The following is a 20084-nucleotide window of genomic DNA, read 5'->3' as shown; positions in this document are numbered from 1 at the left end:
GCGAAACCACTGAGCTAAATGCCCGGCCCCTATATCATTTATTTTTAAGTCTATCTTAAAGTATGTTTTAACTTATAAGCACTTTTAGGTCTTCTGAAATATGGGGAGGGGTAAATAACTAGTGCTTTATGTGTTTCTATAAATGCAGTGTTAAATCTAGGTGTAGCCTCCTTTTTTTCAAAGTATGTAACACAGGTATAGAAAAGCGAAACTGAATTTGTATTTTTTTACCATAGTAGTGAATACTTTAGAATTATTGGCTTCATGTGTTTGATAGAGAGCTTGCCTTGTATATCTGTTGAAAATTTCTATTTGGAGAATACATGGAAAACTACATAGTTCCCAGTTACGCCCCCCACCCACCCCCACCCTTGGGTGATTGAGCACAGGACCTTGTGCTTGCAAGGCAGGTGTGGTGCCACTGAGCTACATCCCCAGCTTGGGTGACAGGATTTTTAAAGCCTCTTTATCTTGGATTTGCTTTCAAAGTAGATTTATATATTTTGGGTTGACTTTTGGGGAGGTATCTGCTAAGGTTTTTTTTTTCTTTCTATGACTTTTTCTCTGAAACTTAATGCCACTTTATGAAGGAAGTTGTCTGAATTTGGTTACCTCACCTCAGTTTGTTTCTGTTAGCAATAAAATTATCAGTATATGTTTATTAAACTGTGTAAATTGTGTACTTTCACATTATTTCATTTGACATTATTAATTCCTATGGGTAGTAGTAGGAAGGGATATTTTTATTTAACCTAGAGTAAATCAAAGAACAGAGAGGTACTCAAATTTTACCCTATGTCCTGGCAATCCCAAGCCCTGTTTTGCTTTCTCCTAAATATATTGTAGTAGTTTTGTTTATACCTTGGGCCCCTGACAACTTCATTTTGGGAATCTCAATTCCAACTTTATAAAGTTATTGCCAGGATTTAATTGAGTAATCTATATAAATTGCTTAGAACAGTGTCTGACTCATACCAGAACTACAGGAAATGTTAATAATACTAATGGTATTATCATGTTATATTTCTCCCTTCAGAAGTTGCCATAAGTAAATAAATTCCTCAGATTTTTCAGGCAACTTTTGACACGATAAAATTTCATCATCAGAAAAGATGGTAAATCTTGAATTTAGCTTACTTTATGTTCTGTTATTTGTCTCATTTCTTTTGAAAACCTCTCCTATTTTTGCCTAAAGTTTTGTTTTGCTAAAATACATTAAAATAATTGTTAAAGGTGTGGTTATATTATTTTAATATGCTGGGTAGAAAAGGGTGTATTTTATTGAATTAAAACATTGTATATTTTATTACTAAACTAGAGCTTGCTTATTTGATGGCCCATTGAGATCTTAAAAGATTAGAATACTGTAGTCATTTGTGACAAATACTAGCTCAGGTAGCATATAAAACTATGAATTTTATAATCTGTAGAATTTATAAAATAACATGCCATCATAAGTTTAGCGATTGAATTTCAGTGAACCTTGTTTGAGACAATTGTATTTTATTTGGCATGACTTTCTATAAGTATGTGTTTATTTAAAAAATAAATTTCTAAAATAGTCTTTTTTTCCCCCAACAGGGCATTCTTAGCAGGGTTACAGAGTCTGTTAAGAATATTGTGCCAGGGTGGCTACAGAGATACTTCAGTAGGAATGAAGATGTGTGTAGCTGCTCAACAGACACCAATGAGGTACCACACTGGCCAGAAAATAGAGAAGATGACCGTGTGATGTATGCGAGTGAGGAGAATACTGAGATCAGTGATGAGCGAATCACTCCTGAGCCAGCAGTCAGTAGTGCAGCAGGTAAATAGACTGAGTATTTTGCTATAAATGACAGGTTTAAAATTTTGGTTTTTTTTTTTTTTTTGGTACTGGGGATTGAATTCGGGTCCTTGCGCTTGCGCAGCAGGCGGCGAAACCACTGAGTTAAATCCCCGGCCCCAGGTTTAAAATTTTTATTTATTTTATCTTATGTTTTGGTTTTTTTGAGACAGGGCTTTGCTCTGTAATTAAGGCTGGCGTTGGACTCACTATGTAGCCCAGGCTGGCCTCAAACTCCTGTTGATCCTCCTGCCTCCGCCTCCCGAGTGCTGGGATAATAGGCATGCGCCACCATGCCTGGCTGAATGACAGGGTTTCATGCCCCAGTTTTAAATATCTTTATATTACCTAGCTGTGGTAAATCTCACTGAGTGTGTGAGGGGTGATCAGGTTCATATTGGATGCCTTTTTTATTTATTAGGCTTATGTTCATTAAGGATGGCTGTTACATCAGTGAAAGTGCAAGGTGTGATGTCAGCCTTTGAGTTTGACTTTCATACCAATAATAGTAGTTATATGGCTTTTGACAAGATAATATATATCTCTTTTTTACCTCATAAGTTGTTTCAGGAAGAATAGTTGTCAGCAGGGTATAGTGGTGCATGCCTGTAATCTCAGCAACTCAAGACCTTGGGGCTGAGGCAGGAGGATCACTTGAGGCCACAAGTTTGAGACTAACCCCCTGGTTTAAAAAAGAAATCCTGAAGCCCTTAGAGTAGATCCTGGCACTAAGGAAGCCTGGAAAAAATGTGAACCGTTACAATGAAACTGTGATATAGTGCCTGTCACACAGCATGTGAATTTGGGTGTAACTGCAGTTGGCATCTGTCCTCTCCAGAGCAAACTCAGCTGGGTCATCCATTAATCATGCAGCATTAATCATGCTGCATTTTGGCTTTACTTTGTAGCATTTTGGCAGGGTTTACAAGTATCGAGTAAATTTAGTATAACCCATACTTCTGATGTATTTAGAGATATTACTCTCATTTCACTGTGTGTGTGTGTGTGTGTGTGTGTGTGTATATTCCTTTACAGCTTTATTGAGATATGCCATAAAATTCAGCTATTTAACCTGTAGTTTAGTGGTTCTTAGTGAGTTCAGTGTTCTGCACCGATCACTACCATTATTTTAGAATGTTTGTGTCTCTCCACAAAGAAATCTCATACCAATTATCAATAACTTCATTCTCTTCTCTCCCAACTGCTGATAACCAGTAATTTTCCTACCTCTGTGAATTTGCCTACTTTAGACATTTTATTTAAATGGAATCAAATAATATGTCTGACTGACTTTTGTGTAGTATGGTGTTTTCAAAGTTCATCTATAACTGTATCAGAATTTTCATTTCTTTTTATAGTTGGACAGTATGCCATTGTATGGATAAACTACCTTTTATCCATTCATCAGCTGATGGACATTGGGTTGTTTTCACTTTTTAGATATTATAACTATTACCTCTATGAATTTATGTAGATTTTCTTATGAAGTAAAATTGCTGGGGCATATGAGAATTCTGTTTAGCATTTTGAGAAACTGCCAGAGTGTTTTTACAGATGGCTACATTTTATCTTTCTACTTGTAGTGTATGAAGGTTCCACTTTTTTTCTATCCTCATACTTGTTTGTAGTTTGATTATAGCTATCCAAGTGTGTGTGGTAATATCTCATTGTGGTTTTGGTTTGCATTTCCCTGATCACTCACAATGTAGAGCAGCTTTTAAAGTGCTTATTGGTCATTTGTATATCTTTGTAATTGCTACTAAATTGCCCAAGCTGGGGTGAACTCAAAATCCTCCTGCCTTAGCCTCCCAGAGTCCTAGGATTACCATTGTGCGCCACTGTGTCTGGCTCTTTTTCCCACTTTTTAAATTTTTTTTTCCCCACTTTTTTTTTCATTTCCTATCTTTTAAATCCCTTATAAGTGTAAAGTTTACCAATATTTTCTTCTATTCTGTGGATTATCTCTTCATTTTCTTGATAGTATCTTTTGAAGCACAAGTGTGTTTGATTTTTGTAGTCCAATTTATCTTTGTGTTTATCTTTTTTTACTATATTTTTTGACATAGAAAATTTTTTCTATCTGTTAAATCTTGTCTTGAATAAATAATTGACTTGGATATATGGCTGGTCAATTTTGGCATACTTACTAACACATTTTCCTGCCTGATTTACTTATAGTGAGAAATAGTGATAGCAAAATGAGCTTGAAAAAATGGTTCCTTTGGAAAAATATGAGTCTAAGTTTTTGTTGGGTGTGTGTGGGGGGGATAGAGATACTGGGAATTGAACCTAGGACCTTTGCACTGAGCTACATCCTTAGCCCTTTTTATTTTTTATTTTGAGACAGAGTCACTTAAGTTGCCCAGACTCACTTGTTACCCTCCTGCCTCAGCCTCCCAGAGTCCTGGGAGTACAGGTGTGCACTATCACACCCGGCTTCTAAATTTTCTTAAATTAAGTTTGGTATAGTCTTTGAAATGTTTAATGATTTTTATTAAAAATAACTTGAAAAGACTTAATACCTGTACTTTTCAAGATTTCTTTTAAATATATTAACAACCATGTTGAGACTTTATCTGGAAAATCTGACTGCTTCCATGTCATTTTTTATTTTTCCCATTAAAGGAACCGCAGTTTCTCTTCCTTTTGGCTAGGGAATTGTGGTTTGTATGTAAGAGCATATCCAAAGTGACAGGAACTACCATTTCTATCCAGATGGGCATACAGTACTTGTAAGAATTTATTAATTTGAAATTTAATTTAGACGGTAAGATACATGGAGCGCTTCTAATGTGACATCTGTGAAGTTCTTTTTGTGTATTTTCGTGGAAAACAGTGAAATTAATGTCATTGGTTTCCCAAGGTCAATTTAAACTCAGATTATTCATTACATTATTTATAACGTAGCTTTTTTTTAGTGTATGTCATATACATTTTTATAACTTACAAATTTGAATTATGGAAAATTTGAAACCACAGAAGAGGATTGTACAATAAACTTCAGTGTACCATCACCCAGCTTCATTGACGGTCCACTTTCTCTATTCCCATACTTTTTTGCCCACTTCCCCACTCCAAGGCCCCTTGTTATTGATTGTGTTTTGTCTTGCTGTAAAGGATTGATCACAAGACCTCACACATGCCAGGCAAGTGTTGTACCATTGAGCTCCACTTGCAGCTGTCTGTAAGCAAATTGTGGGCAGCTTCTCAACATCTATTCGAAGAACTTGTATTTTTTTCTTTCTGTCTGTTTCTTGGATCTGAATCCTGATCCTATATTAAACCTCATGAATCCCAAATAGTCTGCTTTGACCTTTCTCAAAGTATTTAATGCTGTAGTCAGTGTTAAAAGTACTACTGGTAACTCCAATAAGATCAGTATATGCCTTACTGGATATAACCAAAATAATCAGTGTATGTTTACTTAGTGGAACATTACACTTAAATTTAAAGTATATACTTTATAAAGAACTTAGAAATATATCTACTATTGTATTATCAAATTGTGAAAAGCTAAAAATAATTTAGATTCAAGAGTCCTGAATGTTACTAAGTACTAATTTTTACCAATATAATATATTAATAGTAACAGCAAGGGTGGAGAGTATTGCAGTCTTCAAGTAGCACAGTGCAGTAATGACAGAATCTGTGGCCCGTTTCATTTTCCCTGCAGCTTTCTGCCCATGTATCCTATGTTGGCTCTCAATGATGGTGAGCCATTGGGTGATTGATTTCCTCAGCTCTGTTTGTGGAATGAAGAAAACCTCAAATGATGTACATGTTAAATTTTTACTGATAGAGGCCTCCATCCCAGGCTCCTAGGGCAGAGAGGGTGAGCCGGTCCCAGCACCAGGAAGGAAGCTCCCCGCCTCCATCCCAGGCTCCTAGGGCAGAGAGGGTGAGCCCCCCACCGCCATCCCAGGGTCCTAGGGCAGTGAAGCCCAGCCGGTCCCAGCACCCAGAAGGAAGCTCCCCCACCACCATCCCAAGCTCCTAGGGCAGAGAAGCTCAGCCGGTCCCAGAACCCGGAAGGAAGCTCCTCCACCGCCATCCTAAGCTCCTAGGGCAGAGAAGGTGAGCCCCGTGGGTGCCAGAAGCACCCCCCCCCCCCGTGGAAATGAGAAGACACATAAACAAGCCTCAAAAACAGACTTCCGGATCACCTACAGCAACCCCAAAGGGAAACGAGATGGAACACTCTGATACTCAACCACCTGGACTCTGAACTGGCAACAAAAGAGGATCTGGGAAAAATGAAATCAGAAATGATTACTCAGATAACAGCAAAGATTGTGCTCATGGTGCAAGACATGATTAATAAATCTAGAGAGGACACAGATAAAAAAATAGAGGATCTGAGGAACATGATGGAATCCCAACATAGGAAACAAATGGAATCCATAAAACAGATGCAAACAGATTTCCAAGAGATTAAAAACTCCATTGAAAGTCTGCACAGCAGAATGAACCAATGTGAGGGTAGAATTTCACATATAGAAGATAAGATTGCGATTAGTGAGGGGGAAAAGAAAAATTGCTTTAAAATTGTAAGGGAACATGAGAAATCAATCCAACAGCTGCTAGACGATGCAAAGAAGAATAACGTAAGACTGATTGGAGTCAATGAAGAAAGAGGAGAGAGTGCAGATGACATAAAAAAAACTGTTCACAGAAGTGATGGCAGAAAACTTCCCAAGCAGGGGAAAAGAACTTGACATACAAATAGGTGAGGCATATAGGACTCCAGCTAGCCTTAATCAAAAAACATCTACACATAGGCATATAATAGTTAGGATTCCAGAAATCCAACAGAAGAATTCTACAAGCAGTGAGAGAAAAGAAACAAATCACATACAAAGGAAAGCCCATGAGAGTCACAGCAGACTTCTCAATGCAAACCCTCAAGGCAAGAAGAGCTTGGAGTGATGTATTTCAAGCCCTAAAGGAAAACAGCCTCCAACTCAGATTGATGTAACCTGCAAAACTATCTTTCAAAATTGATGGAGAAATAAGATACTTTCATGAGAAAGAGCACCTCAGGACCTTCATGAATACCAATCTGACACTCCAAAAAATTTTAGACAATACCCTAGGAAAAGACAATGAGGATCACAACCCCAGGAAACCCAGCAGAATGAATCCATTGGGTGTGACAAAGGCAAAGGGGGAGAATCCAACAAAAAGAAAAAGTCATGACAAGGCTTTCAAAACTTTTGACTTCATCTCCCTAATGAGTGTATAATTCAATCTTATTATTGTACTGATTAGTATTTTTCTGATTCTAGAGTTGCACACCATTCCTTGTGCTATACTGGCTATTTATCATCTTATGTCTACATTTTAATTGGGTTGTCTATTAATGAGCTCTAAGAATTCTTTATATATTCTGCTCATAGGTTATATGCATTGTAAATATGGTCTGTTTAAGGACTACTTTTCATTTTAATGATGTCATTTAAAGTTCTAAATTTTGATGGAATCTCATCAATTTTTTTTCTTTTATACATCATGTTTTTTGTGTCCTAGGTAGTTCTTGCCTACCCTGAATTCATAAATATTTTCCCTAATAATTTCTTCTTAAAGTTTTATACTTTTAGGCTTTCTTATTTAGGTTCATAGATCCCTTCAAGTTATTTTCATGTATGGAAAAAAAGGGTTGAGGTTAATTTTTTATATATGGATACCAGGTGTTCTAGTGCCATTTGCTGAAGACACTATCGCTTCCTCGGCTCTTGAATCTAGTTTATATTCTATAAAATGCTAATGTTAAATAATCTTTCAAAACTCAGTGGACCATATATGTGTGGTTCTATTTCTAGATTCTCTGTTTTATTCCAATGATCTGTATGTCTTTCCTTACACCAACACTGCCTTGATTACTGTAGCTTTAGAAGAAGTCTTAAAATTGGGTGCTAAACGTCTTCCAACACTGTTTTTGTTTTTGTTTTTGGCTTTTCTGGGTCCTTTGTACTCCTACATAACTTTAAAATTTCAATATCCAGTTCTTCATTTATAGCAAGTATACACAGACCTGAATTTTTTTATCTACCTTGTGTTTTCTAATCTTGCTAAATTCAAGTACAAGTTCCAGGGGCTCCTAGAGATTTCTTAGTATTTTCTCTGTAGATGATCATTTCATGTACATATAAAGATTTTGCTTCTGGCGTGCCAGTCCTATCCTAGTTGTGTCATTTTATTGCCAGACTATTTTGGTGGGGCCTAGGTTTCAAAGTTTAATGGACAGATAAAGAGTAAGCATATCTGCCCTTGTTCCCCACCTTAGGGAGAAAGCATTGTATCTTCTCCATTCATATAAGGCGTTCTCGCTGGAAGTATGGAGTACATGTCTTTAATCTGTTGAGAAGTTTCTGTTCTACTTCTAGGCTCCTGATAGCTTTTACCATGAACAGCTGTAGAATTTAGTCCAATACTTTTTCTCCAACTAGTGACAGGATCATATAGCTTTTTCCTTTCCTCTGTTTAAATGATGACTTTTGGGGGTGGATCTTCCAATGCTGAACCAACACTGCCATCCCTATAACAAAACCACTTTCTACATCCTGCCTTCCAATAGTTTGTTTTGTTAAACAAATTTCTGTCTATGTTCATACTTCTTTCTTCTATTATCTTTATCCAGTTTTAGGATTAGCACAATGTTGAGTTCCTAAGATGAGGGGAGAAGTGTTCCTTCTTTTTTCTGCTTTAATTGTTTGATATAATTTATCAGTTAAAATGTTTATGAGCCTGCTGTTGTCATATAGGTAGGTTTTCAAGCTAGGAATATACTTTCTTTAATAGGTGCTATTCAAATTTTATATTTCCTCCAGAGTTAGTTTCATTAATTTGTCTTCCAAGTTACTTCTCAGAAGGTGTCAAATTTATTTCAAAAAAGATTTTTGTAATATGCTTTCCATATCCTTTTAAATTCTGTAAAATCAGTGGTAATGTCTCCTAGATCTTAATATTGTAATTTAAAAAATGTTTAACTGATATTGTGTAACAGGAAGAAAAGGTCTAAAAGAGCAGGGTAATTGGGAGGGGTAGGGGAAGGGAAAAAAGGGAAAGGAAAAAATATGAGAAGAGGAAAAAAATGGAAACAAGGTCTTTGCAAATAGGGAAGGGTGGAGGGGGTGAAGGGAGGGCAAGGGAAGGGGAAAAAAATAAGAACCAAGAGACTCATGTAATGGTACAAGATCCCAATGATGAATGTAACTATTGTATACCTAAAATGTACCAATAAAGTTAATGGGGGAAAAGAAAAAATTTTTTTACTGATAGAATAAGAATTTCAGCCACCAAGGGCCCCACAGTGTTAAATGTACTAAATGAACCAGTAATGAATTGAAGTTATGGGCTACTTTGATTGATAGGATGGTACTTAACAGTTGTAGTCTTAGAAACTAGGCATTTATGGCTGATGTGAATCTGTAGATAATATGGCCTTGTCTAGTCTTAATATCCTATACTGTGTCCTTTACTCAGCTTGGTATGGAGGGTAAGGAAGCTCCATACATAGCAAAAACTGGCATGGCTATTAGCAGCGTACCCTCATGCAAACATGTACCAGATTGGATTTCTTTTTCTTCTAGAGAAGAGAACTGGAGTTTTTGTATAAGTTAGTACATTTAGGAGATGTCTTCCAGCGCTAGAAATTATCCTGTCTCTGTGTTTAAATTTCTTTTTAATATATATTTTTTAGTAGTGTATATTAATGTCCTATCACCTTTATCCCACAGGATAAATTGATGCAGAGATTAGAGAATAAGAGTAAGAAAAAGCATTTTTATAATCTACTACAACATTATAGTATTTCATATCCTAAAAAACATTTTAGACTATATGTATGTGACTTACTGTGGAGAAATTAAAGTATTTATAACATTAAATTTTTATTGTGATGGGCCAGGGATTTTTAGCTCATTGGTGCTGTCACCTGTCTCACAAGCAAGGTCCTGAGTTCGATCCCCAGTACCAAAAAAAATTTTATTGTGATGCTGGGGATTGAACCCAGCGTCTTGCACATTCTAGGGAAGAATATAACATTTAAATGCTAATTGGATTAAATGACAATACAAGTAGAACTCTAAGCTTCAGCCAATATTTTTTCTTTTATTTGGTACTGGAGATTGAACTCGGGTCCTTGGCTTGTGAGGCAGGTGTCGAAACCACTGAGCTAAATCCCCAGCAGCAGCCAATATGTTTTAATTTGAGCATGTTTGATAAATTATTATATGAAATCAATTTAGATATCCTATTGGATTTTTAAGATAGAATGTTTTGGTTCAGTGTGGTGACATATCCCTGTAATCCCAGCATTTGGGGAAGCCGAGGAAGGAGGATTGCAAGTTCAAGTCTCACCTCAGCAACTTAGCAAGACCCTGTCTCAAAATTTTAAAAAAGTCTGGGGTTGATGTAGCCCAGTGGTAGACTGCCAGGGTGGTAGGTGTGATCTCTAGTACTGACCCCTCACTCCCAAAAGTTTCCTGAGTATTCTTTTTTTTTTTTGGTACTGGGGATCGAACTTGGGTCCTTGTGCTTGCAAGGCAAGCAGTGGAACCACTGAGCTCAATCCTGGCCTGCTTTGAAATTTTTTGAGTTTTGAGAAAATATATAAAACATAAAATTTATCATTGTGATAATTTTTAGTTGTATAGTTCATTGACATAAGTGTATTCACATTGTTGTGTAACCACTACCACTCTTCATCTTAGAACTTTTGCCTTGAAGAGCTAGCTGAATGGCCATACCCATTAAACAAAACATCACATTCCTTCATCCCTCGGCCCTTGGCCCTCAGCCCTTGGCAGCCACAATTCTAGTTTCTTACTCTGTCACTGACTTTGAATACTGAATTCTTCACATGAGTGAAATTCTACAATATTTGTCTTTTGGTGACTGGCTTATTTCATGTAGTATATCTTTAAGATAAATGGTTATTGTACCATGCATCAAGATTTCCTTTTTTAGGGTAGGACAGAATTCCATTAAATGTATATACCACATTTTGCTTATTGATTTATCTGGTGATAGACATTTGGCTTACATCTACCTGTTGGCTCTTCTGAATAATGCTGCTTCAAACATGAGTATATAAGTGCCTTCAAAACCCTGTCTTCAGTTCTTTTGGGTATATACTCAGAAGTAGAATTCATAGATCATGGAATTTCTATAATTATTAAAAAATTGTCACTGTAGCTACAGCACCATTTTACATTTCTCTCAGCAGTGCTCAACAGATTCCAATTTCTCCACATCCTAGCCAGCATTTATATATATTTTTTATATTAGCTGTCCTTATAATTAGGTGATATTTCATCGTGGTTTTGATTTGTATTCCTCTGGTGGTTAGTGATGTTGGACATCTTTTCATGTTTGTTGGTCACTTTTTTATATCATTGGAGAAATGTCTGTTCAGGTTCTTTGCTTAATTTTTAGTCACATTTATTTGAATTTTAGTTTTGCGTTGTAGGAGTTATTTATGTATTTTGCATATGAACCCCTTATGTTACATATTATGCAGATATTTTCATCTATTTTGTAGGTTTTTTTCACTCTTGACTGTTCCTTGGTGTACAAAAAGTTTTAATTTTGATGTAGTTCCTATTTGCTTTTGCTTCTATTGCCTTTTCATGAAATCCTTTGTGTTTGTTTGCTTGTTTGTTTTTTGAGACAGGGTCTTGCTTTGTTATTCAGGCTGGTCATGACCTCACTATGTAGCCAAGGCTGCCCTTGAATGTGCAGCAATCCTCCTGCCTCTGCCTCTGCTTCCCTAGTGCTGGGATTACAGTCACGTACCACCACACCCAGCCATGAAATCCTTTGAATTGCAGTTTAGTATCTATTATAAGCAAAAATGAGTATTCAGCAGTTCCACGTATAATTGTTTATTACATTGATTCTTAGGATACCTGGGACTGCTTAGGCTATTTATGAGCATAACCTCAGACCTGCTGAATCATACCACTTGTGAGTGGCTCAGAAATATTTAATAGCTTCTTCTCTCATGATTATCATATGAACTTAAAGCAGAAAATCATAGGTTTATGCAAATGAATACTCTTAAAAATATGCAGTTATAAGTTCATGTGTGTTTAATGGCACATCAGGAAAATAATTGAATGAATATTACAATTAGTATGATGACATAGAAAATAATGTAGTTTTTAAAGGGAGTGCTCTGAATATAGAAAAAATTATATTGAAATGAAAAAGCACAGAACAGGAAGTATAATATGTGTTTAGGGAAAAAGTATATTTTATATGCATATAGAATATCTGGGAGGATATATAAATGACTATTTTGATGAAGAAAAACATGCTTGTAGTTTTATGATTTTCTTGGTGTCTTTGATTTTCTTTTCAGTGAGTAAATCTTACAGTAATACCTTTTCAAGGAAAATCTAGAGCCATGTATTCTAAGAAGTGGTGTGTGATTTAACACACATATTTTGACAATAGGTTAGGTAATGTATTTTGGTTAGATGAAACCTTGACCAGCTGAAGAACATACTCAATTGAGCTTATTGTGGGAGGCCTCTGTGATGTGAATTGAAACTATATTTTTTAAAATATGAATTATTTTTTTATGATAGTATATAACTTTTTAAAGTTCTCTATTCATTATATTGTTTCTCTTCTTTAAAGAACCTTCAACAACTAGTACTGCTTCAGATTACCCAGATGTATTAACAAGACCTTCACTTCATCGGAGCCATCTGAATCTCTCTATGTTGGAATCCCCTGCATTAAATTGTCAGCCATCCACATCTTCGGCATTTCCAATTGGCAGTTCTGGATTTTCCCTTGTAAAGGAAATTAAAGATTCTACCTCTCAACATGATGATGATAACATCTCAACTACCAGTGGTTTTTCTTCAAGAGCATCTGATAAAGGTATTCTTAGCCTTTGGTAGTAATTTTGGTAGTAAATGTAAATTTCATAGCATGAAAATTTTCCTTTATTCATAGTTTTTAATTTTTAATTTTCCTTATGAAAATCTAGGGTATTATAATTGGTGTATAAGTATAAACTATGTATTTTTTCAGATATAGCTGTTTCAAAGAACACTTCATTGCCACATCTGTGGTCTCCAGAGCCTGACCGCTCTCAGTCACTCTCACAGCACACTGCCTCCAGCTCAAAAAAACCAGCATTCAACTTGTCTGCCTTTGGAACACTTTCCCCTGTGAGTATGAACTGGTTTGGATTTATTCACATTGATTTTGAGTATTTTTGTTTATTATTTGCCATTGTGTTTCTGTGCAGTCACTTGGGAATTCTTCAAATCTTAAAACAAGTCAGCTTGGAGATTCTCCTTTTTATCCTGGGAAAACAACATATGGTGGGGCAGCAGCTGCTGTAAGACAGTCAAAGCTACGGAATACACCTTATCAGGTTGGTGTGATTAGGTGAATGATAGTCTCTTTTCCCTCCTTTAACTAGATTCTAAGAGACTGTTGACACTCAAAATAGACATTTTAAAAAAAAATTTTATTTTATTGGTGTATTTTAGGTATACAATATAATGACATTCATCATTGGAAATTTGCACCTTTACGTAATCTCTCTTGGTTCTTCAAAATAGACTTTTAATTATTTTTTGGTAAAATTATAGAACTATGGATAGTATATTTTTAGTTTTTGTTTTGTTTTGTTTTTGGGTACTGGGGATCAAACTCGGGACCTTGTGAGGCAGGCGGTGGAACCACTGAGCTGAATCTCTGGCTGAACTTGGGACCTTGTAATTGCAAGGCTGGTGGCAGAACCACTGAGCTAAATCCCCAGCCCTGGATAATGTATTTTTAAATTTAGGGTAATTCACATTATTAGATCTAAGTGAACATTTTTTTCTATTAGGTTTGTGTGTGTCCTAGGAATATGAGTAATAATTCTTGTTTTTGTTTTAAAGTGTGGTATAAGTTCACTTAGTAAAATTTACCCTTAATATAAGTGTGTTTGAATTTAATAAAACAGTGTTGTGTAACCACTTCTGCAAAAATATTCAAATATTTATGTCATCCCAAAACATTACCTTGTGCCTCCTCTGTAGTCAATCCCTCCTTTCACTATCACTCTGTGACCACCACCTAATTCTTTCCCTGTAGTTTGGGCTTGTCTAGAATTTTACGTAAATATAGTCATATAGTCATATGTACCCCTTTGAATCTGGTTTTTATTCCGTAATTCCTTTTGAGGTTGATCTCTTTATATATCATCAGTAACTCCTTTTTCATACTGAAGAATATTGTTATGATATAGCTTGTCACTTACCAGTGAAATGACATTTGATTGTTTCCAATTTTTGGCAATTATGAATCAAGCTGCAGTGAACATTTTTATCTCCCCTGGCTAGAAACTTAGGAGCTGGATTAGTAGGCCACATTGTAATTGTATAATAATCAGCCAAACTGTTTTTCAAATGGTTGTTACCAGTTGCTATTCTCACTAGTAATATGGGAGTTCCATTTGCTCTGCATCTTTTCTAGCTCTTGATGTTAGTTTTTTATTTTAGCCATTCTAAAAGACATATAGTGGTAGTTTTAATTAGCATTTCCCTAATGACTAATGATAACCGAGTATTTTTCATGTGCTTATTTTCTATTAGTGTCTGATTTCTTGTGAAGTATCTGTTCATATCTTCCGCCCATTTTTAAAAATAAATTTATTTATTTATATATTTATTTATGGTACTGAGGATCGAACTCGGGACCTTGTGCTTGCGAGGCAAGTGGCGGAACCACTGAGCTAAATCCCTGGCCCCCCTGCCCATTTTTAAATTGGGTTATTTTTCTACTAATGAATTTTGAAAGTTCATCTTTTGTAGTACAAGTCCTTTATTAAATGTGTGTTTTACATATATTTTCTCTCATTCTCTGGCTTAACAGTGTCTTGAATAGTTTTTACCTTTTGTGACATTTAGTGTATTGTTTTATTATTTCATACTTTTGCTGTCATGTAGGACATTTTTGCCTAACCCAGTGTCACGGATTGTCTTCTGTGTCTTCTTTTAGAAGCTTCTTTGTTTTGGGCTTTAATTTGGGTCTGTGATTTCTTTTAAGTTTTATGTATAGTGCGAGGTATGGGTCAGTGTTCATTTGTTTTGTATGTGGACACACGTGTTCTAGTACCATTTGTTAAAGACTATCCTTCATTGAATTACCTTTATACCTTTGTTGTAAACTATACTTGGTTTTACTTCCGGATTTTCTATACTTTTCCATTGATCTATGTCTATGCTTTTGCCAGCACTAGTAAGTGTTAAAATTAGTTAATGTGAATTTTCCAGCTTCATTTGTCTTTTACAAGCTTGTTTTGGCTTTCCTAAGTTCTTCACTTTTCCACAATGTTTTAGAATCAGCCTACTGGCTTCTACAAAGGCAGTTGGAGTTTTGATTGGATTGCATTGAGTCTAAAGATTAATTTGAAAATGGGCATTTTAACAAATTGAATCTTGCAATCCATAAATATGGTATATCTCTCCTTTTAGGTGTTGTAAAATTTATTTCATGAATGTTTTATAGTATATAGCATATAGATCTTGAACTTTAAAAAATTTTTTATGTATTTAATGTTAGATATTAATAAGTAGCTAGAATAGTTTGTATCTGTACATTAAATTGAATTCATAGTTTAAATATCTTCCAGCAAAGGAACATTCAGGCTCAGACACCTTCGATGGTGGCAGACATTTAAGAAAGAAATAATACCAATTCTATACTCCTTCACGTATTTAATATCAGGATGTGGATATTATCTAGTGCATTTGGCGCGTGCGCATGCGCGTGTACAGACACACACACACACACACACACACACACACACAAAACATAATGTATGGGTGGGAATTTAGCTCAGTGGCACTGCGCCTGCCTTGCAAGCACAAGGTCCTGAGTTCGATTCCCAGTACCAAAACCAAAACCAAAACAGCATATATGGATTGGAAAAGAAACAAGTCATTTTTAGTCAAGGACTCTATACTTATCTTCATATCCCAAGAGACTACAAAAAAAAAAGTACCAGAACTAATAAGGCCACAAGATAAAAGGACAGTAAAGTCAGTGTATTTATGTGTGTGTGCATATATATACATATATATATATATGTATATATATGCACACATACATATACATACATACATATCAGCTGTGAAGAATTGGAAATTAAATAAATTTTAAAGAAACAGTCAATTTAAGGTAAATTGTATCATTCTGTCCTTTGTCCTGCCATTTTCTTGAAGATTGTAGAAATTCTGTTTTGTTTGTATGTTTCTTTGGTGTTTTTATTTTACATTAAAGATTTTGACTTTTTAAAAAAATGTGTGGTGGTGGTACACTGGATTGAACCTAGGACCTTTGCACTGTGCTACATCCCCAGGCTTTTAAAAAATTTTGAGATGGTCTCCCAGAGTTTTGTAGGCTGTGATTCTCTTCCTTTAGCCTCTCAGAATACTGGGATTACAGGTGTGTGGCACTATACCCCCATTGACATTTTAAAGATGGCAGAAAATTCTTTATGTGGGATTTCAAAAAGGAAAATCTTACTAAAATGACAGTCCATGACAAGCATAGGAAACATTTGAAATTAGTATATTTGAAGGTTTAGTTTTGTTTTTGTTTTGTTTTGGTACCGGGGATCGAATTTGGGTCCTTGTGCTTACAAGGCAAGCAGCATAACCACTGAGCTAAATCCCCAGCCCCTAGTTTTGTTTTTAAGGTAGGGACTTGGTTTCCTGTTTAGAGGATTCTTTTTATGTAATTGACAGTAATTTTGAGACTTCTTTCTTTTTTTTTTTTTTTTTTTTTTTGGTACTGGGGATTAAACTCTGGTCTTTGTGCTTGCGCAGCAGGCGGCAAAACCACTAAGCCAAATCCCTGGCCCTGCTTATTTCTGAATATATTTATGAGGGCCAACTCATTTTTTTTTTTTTGGTACTGGGGATCGAACTCAGGACCTTGCACTTGCAAGGCAGGTGCCAGAACCACTGAGCTAAATCCCCAGCCCAACTCATTTTTTTAAGAGAAAATGTTAACTGGATATTGGTGTTATACAGGGAGCTTTTTATAAAGCTGAAGCTGGATTGTGGATTATGTTCTTTTAAAACTTTTTCTAGTTCACTTTGAAGATGCTGAACTATTAAGATGTTACAAGCCTCTGATTCATAGAACAGTTTTTAATATGTTCCTGCTACTGTTTCCTTTATTGCTAAGACCAAGTCCTGTCCTTTAGAATCTTTATTAATAGAGGCTTTCAGATGTTTATAAATGACATCGTTCTGTTTTTGTGGTGCTAGAAATCAAACTTAGGGCCTTGAGTTTTCCAGGCCAGTGCTTTGCTACTGAACTGTGGCCCCAGTACTGAACTTGGCAGGTTTGGGATAAAATATTTGCTGTTCTTTTTGGAGAGCTAGAGGTAGCAGGCATATTAAAGACTTTGCTTCAGTTCCATTAACCCAGTGGAATATAGTGAAAGGACAGGTTGTTGTATTTTCCTGGTGGATATTTTTTAATGTTTTCCCATGTTTGCCAAAGCTTTTTGCCTCTAAAACAATCCTTAATGGGCATCACGTTTTTAATAAAACAAAAGTAGAATATTGCACCTGTTCTGAAAATGAATTTTTAATATCTAGTCAGGAAACAGTATTACTCAGTTTTTATAAAAAACTGGGTTATAATTTGGTTGTGATATTATCTTTTTTCAATATTCATTTTCAGATTACTTGGTTTTGTAGTATCCACTTGGTTATTGGAATATAATGCATTCTTGAGAAAAAGAAATGTTTTTGGTGGAATTTTAAACATTGCTTTTGTATTGAAAAGGGTACTCATTTGGTCTTTTTTTTTTTGGTACCAGGGATCGAACTCTGGACCTTGCACTTGCGAGGCAGGCAGCGGAACCACTGAGCTAAATCCCCGGCCCCTCATTTGGTCTTCATGAAGTTTTATTCATATAAAGGTTTTCCTAATCTCAATATTTAGAAAGTTAGAAAGTCATATTGAAAAATAGTCTGAGTATTTTAAAATGTTCTTTTTGTTATATTAACATTTGAGAAACAAGACATTTAGTATTAAAATGTTAAATTTCATTTGCAGGAGAATCTTAGCTATCTTGGAATTTATTCTAATTAAATTCTTATTTTCAGGATAACAGATGCTTTCATTCATTTTTCATTAATTTAATCATTTAAAAAATCTTCTTTGGTTTAAATATCAAGGGCAAGTGGATCAAGGTATCGCTGGGACTTTTTATCAGTTGACTCATTTCCACCATGTGACACAAAAGACAAATCTTACTTTATGGGGGTACATGCCATTGTATTACTTCTGGCTATAAAAGTAATTTCTCAGGCAGAGAATTGTATTTTTAATGAAGACGTTAAGAAAAAAAAACAGTGATAACTCCCAGAGTTAAGTTCCTGTCAATACACTTACCTTGTTTTACTTTGGATATCCATTCTATTTTGTACATAATTTCATTGCATGAAATATGTGCCTTCAATTTTACATTGCAATAGATAACGCAGAGTTTTCTTTGCAGGCACCAGTGAGAAGACAGATGAAAGCTAAGCAACTTAACGCACAGTCTTACGGTGTGACCAGTTCTACAGCTAGACGAATATTGCAGTCTTTAGAGAAGATGTCAAGCCCTTTGGCGGTAAGCTTTTAAAATCATAGTTACATGTAGAAGTGTAAGGAGGTTTGAATTCAGTGGAAAATCTTTATTTTTCACAAAAAATAAATTTTGTTATTTTAACTTAACAGGATGTGAAAAGAATTCCATCTGTTGTTTCTTCTCCTCTGAATTCTGTAAGTTGACATTTAAGCCTATTACATGATGAGAATCATATTTTTCAGTTTCCCATCTATGCTAATACTATTTTATTTTTTTTCAGCCTCTTGATAGGAGTGGAATGGACACCACAGATATTTGGGCCAAAAGACAAAAGGTAAGCCAGGTTTCAAAGTATGTATCAGCAATTTTGTTGTATTTAAAGTTAGTAAATACAAAAATTGGATTTAGCTTATAGTCATTAGGGAATATTTGAAAATGAGCTTGTTTTTACTTGCTTGGACATGCATGTTCTGACTGCTGCTGTCCATTCATTGTTTTTTGGTGATTTGGCATTTCTGCCTTCAGGTTCTTGGCAGTTTTTACAGCTTTCTCCCCCCCGCCCCCCCAATCTTTTTTTTTTTTAAACTAGTCTTGTTTTTTTTTCTTGTGGTACCGGGGATCAAACTCAGGACCTTGTGCTTGCCAGGCAGACACGGTGCCTCTTAGCTACATCCCTGGCCTGGATTTTTTTTTGGTACCAGGGATCGAACTCAGGACCTTGCACTTGTGAGGCAGGTGTGGTTCTTACCTTTTGATAAATAAAATAGGTGTGAACAAAGTTTGAAATGTTTAGTAATTAATGTTCAGAGAACTGAAACCTTCATTGAACCTAGTCATCTTGGCAGACTTTTATCATTAGGTGACATGAAATTCAATACATATTTTATCAGCGAGCCAAAATACTATTCTAGGTTACTAGGGTTAATAAAATATAGAATGTAAATGTCTTGGTACTATATTAGTGTATTTTATGTGGTTGAAATTGACTTTGAAGGTTACTGTGGGAAAAATAAAAATATGAATTATTGTTGCTGAAATTGCAACAGAATTTGAAATTGCAGAGAAGCAAGGTAAAATTGAATTTTTTTCTTAGGGTGTTGCTTTCTAATTTTTAGAATTACCTGGATATTTGTAATTGGGCAGTAGATACTCTATTAAAGCCGTCATGGGATTAAGCTCTTAACTTTTCTCAGATCCCTATTTATTTCAGAGTGTTAAAAAAGTAAAAGTTTAAGCTTGTGCCATAATAAATTATTGTCAGTAAGAATCCTTGGTGGGAGCTGGGTGTGGTGGTACATGCCTGTGGTCCCAGCTACTTGGGATGCTGTGGCAGGAAGAGTCCAAGTTTGAGGCCAATTTTTTGAGAATCTGCTGCAAAATAAAACAAAATCTTATTAATGGTTGAATATTTAAATAAGTTTATTAATGTATTCCTGAAAAGGAAAAGCCAAAAGACAGTATTGCAGTTCACGTTTCACACATGTAATTAAACAGTCTACAGAATAGACTGTTTCATTGAGTTGTAATGTCACATTTATGAAAAGGATTTAGGGGAGAGCTGTTAACTATATAGAGGTTTTGCCCTGGAAACTAGTGCTGTTCACAGCTGCTGCTCAGTGAAAGAACTCTATTCATAGCATAACAATCTGT

At 35.5% G+C, this 20084-nt stretch overlaps 1 protein-coding gene across 4 annotated transcripts in view; it reads left to right on the top strand.

The window, feature by feature from the left end:
* The window catches only part of Nup153 (nucleoporin 153), a 69806-nt gene that overhangs the window by 10441 nt on the left and 39281 nt on the right, over window positions 1–20084 (top strand). For 3 of the 4 annotated variants that reach the window (XM_004847635.3, XM_004847632.3, XM_087181218.1), the window contains 7 exons: window positions 1582–1807; window positions 12470–12718; window positions 12872–13011; window positions 13092–13220; window positions 18360–18476; window positions 18584–18628; window positions 18715–18768. In XM_004847635.3, coding sequence (XP_004847692.1) covers window positions 1582–1807; window positions 12470–12718; window positions 12872–13011; window positions 13092–13220; window positions 18360–18476; window positions 18584–18628; window positions 18715–18768 — 960 coding nt within the window. The remainder of the gene's footprint in view (window positions 1–1581; window positions 1808–12469; window positions 12719–12871; window positions 13012–13091; window positions 13221–18359; window positions 18477–18583; window positions 18629–18714; window positions 18769–20084) is intronic. The other variant, XM_087181219.1, reaches the window with a different exon arrangement.

Source organism: Heterocephalus glaber, unplaced genomic scaffold (assembly GCF_053883595.1).
Source record: "Heterocephalus glaber isolate CG9 unplaced genomic scaffold, H.glaber_assembly_v1.0 deba00001472, whole genome shotgun sequence".
Taxonomy (NCBI): Eukaryota; Metazoa; Chordata; class Mammalia; order Rodentia; family Bathyergidae; genus Heterocephalus; species Heterocephalus glaber.
The sequence above is the reverse complement of the archived record's forward strand: the minus strand, read 5'-3'. Positions and strand labels throughout refer to the sequence as shown.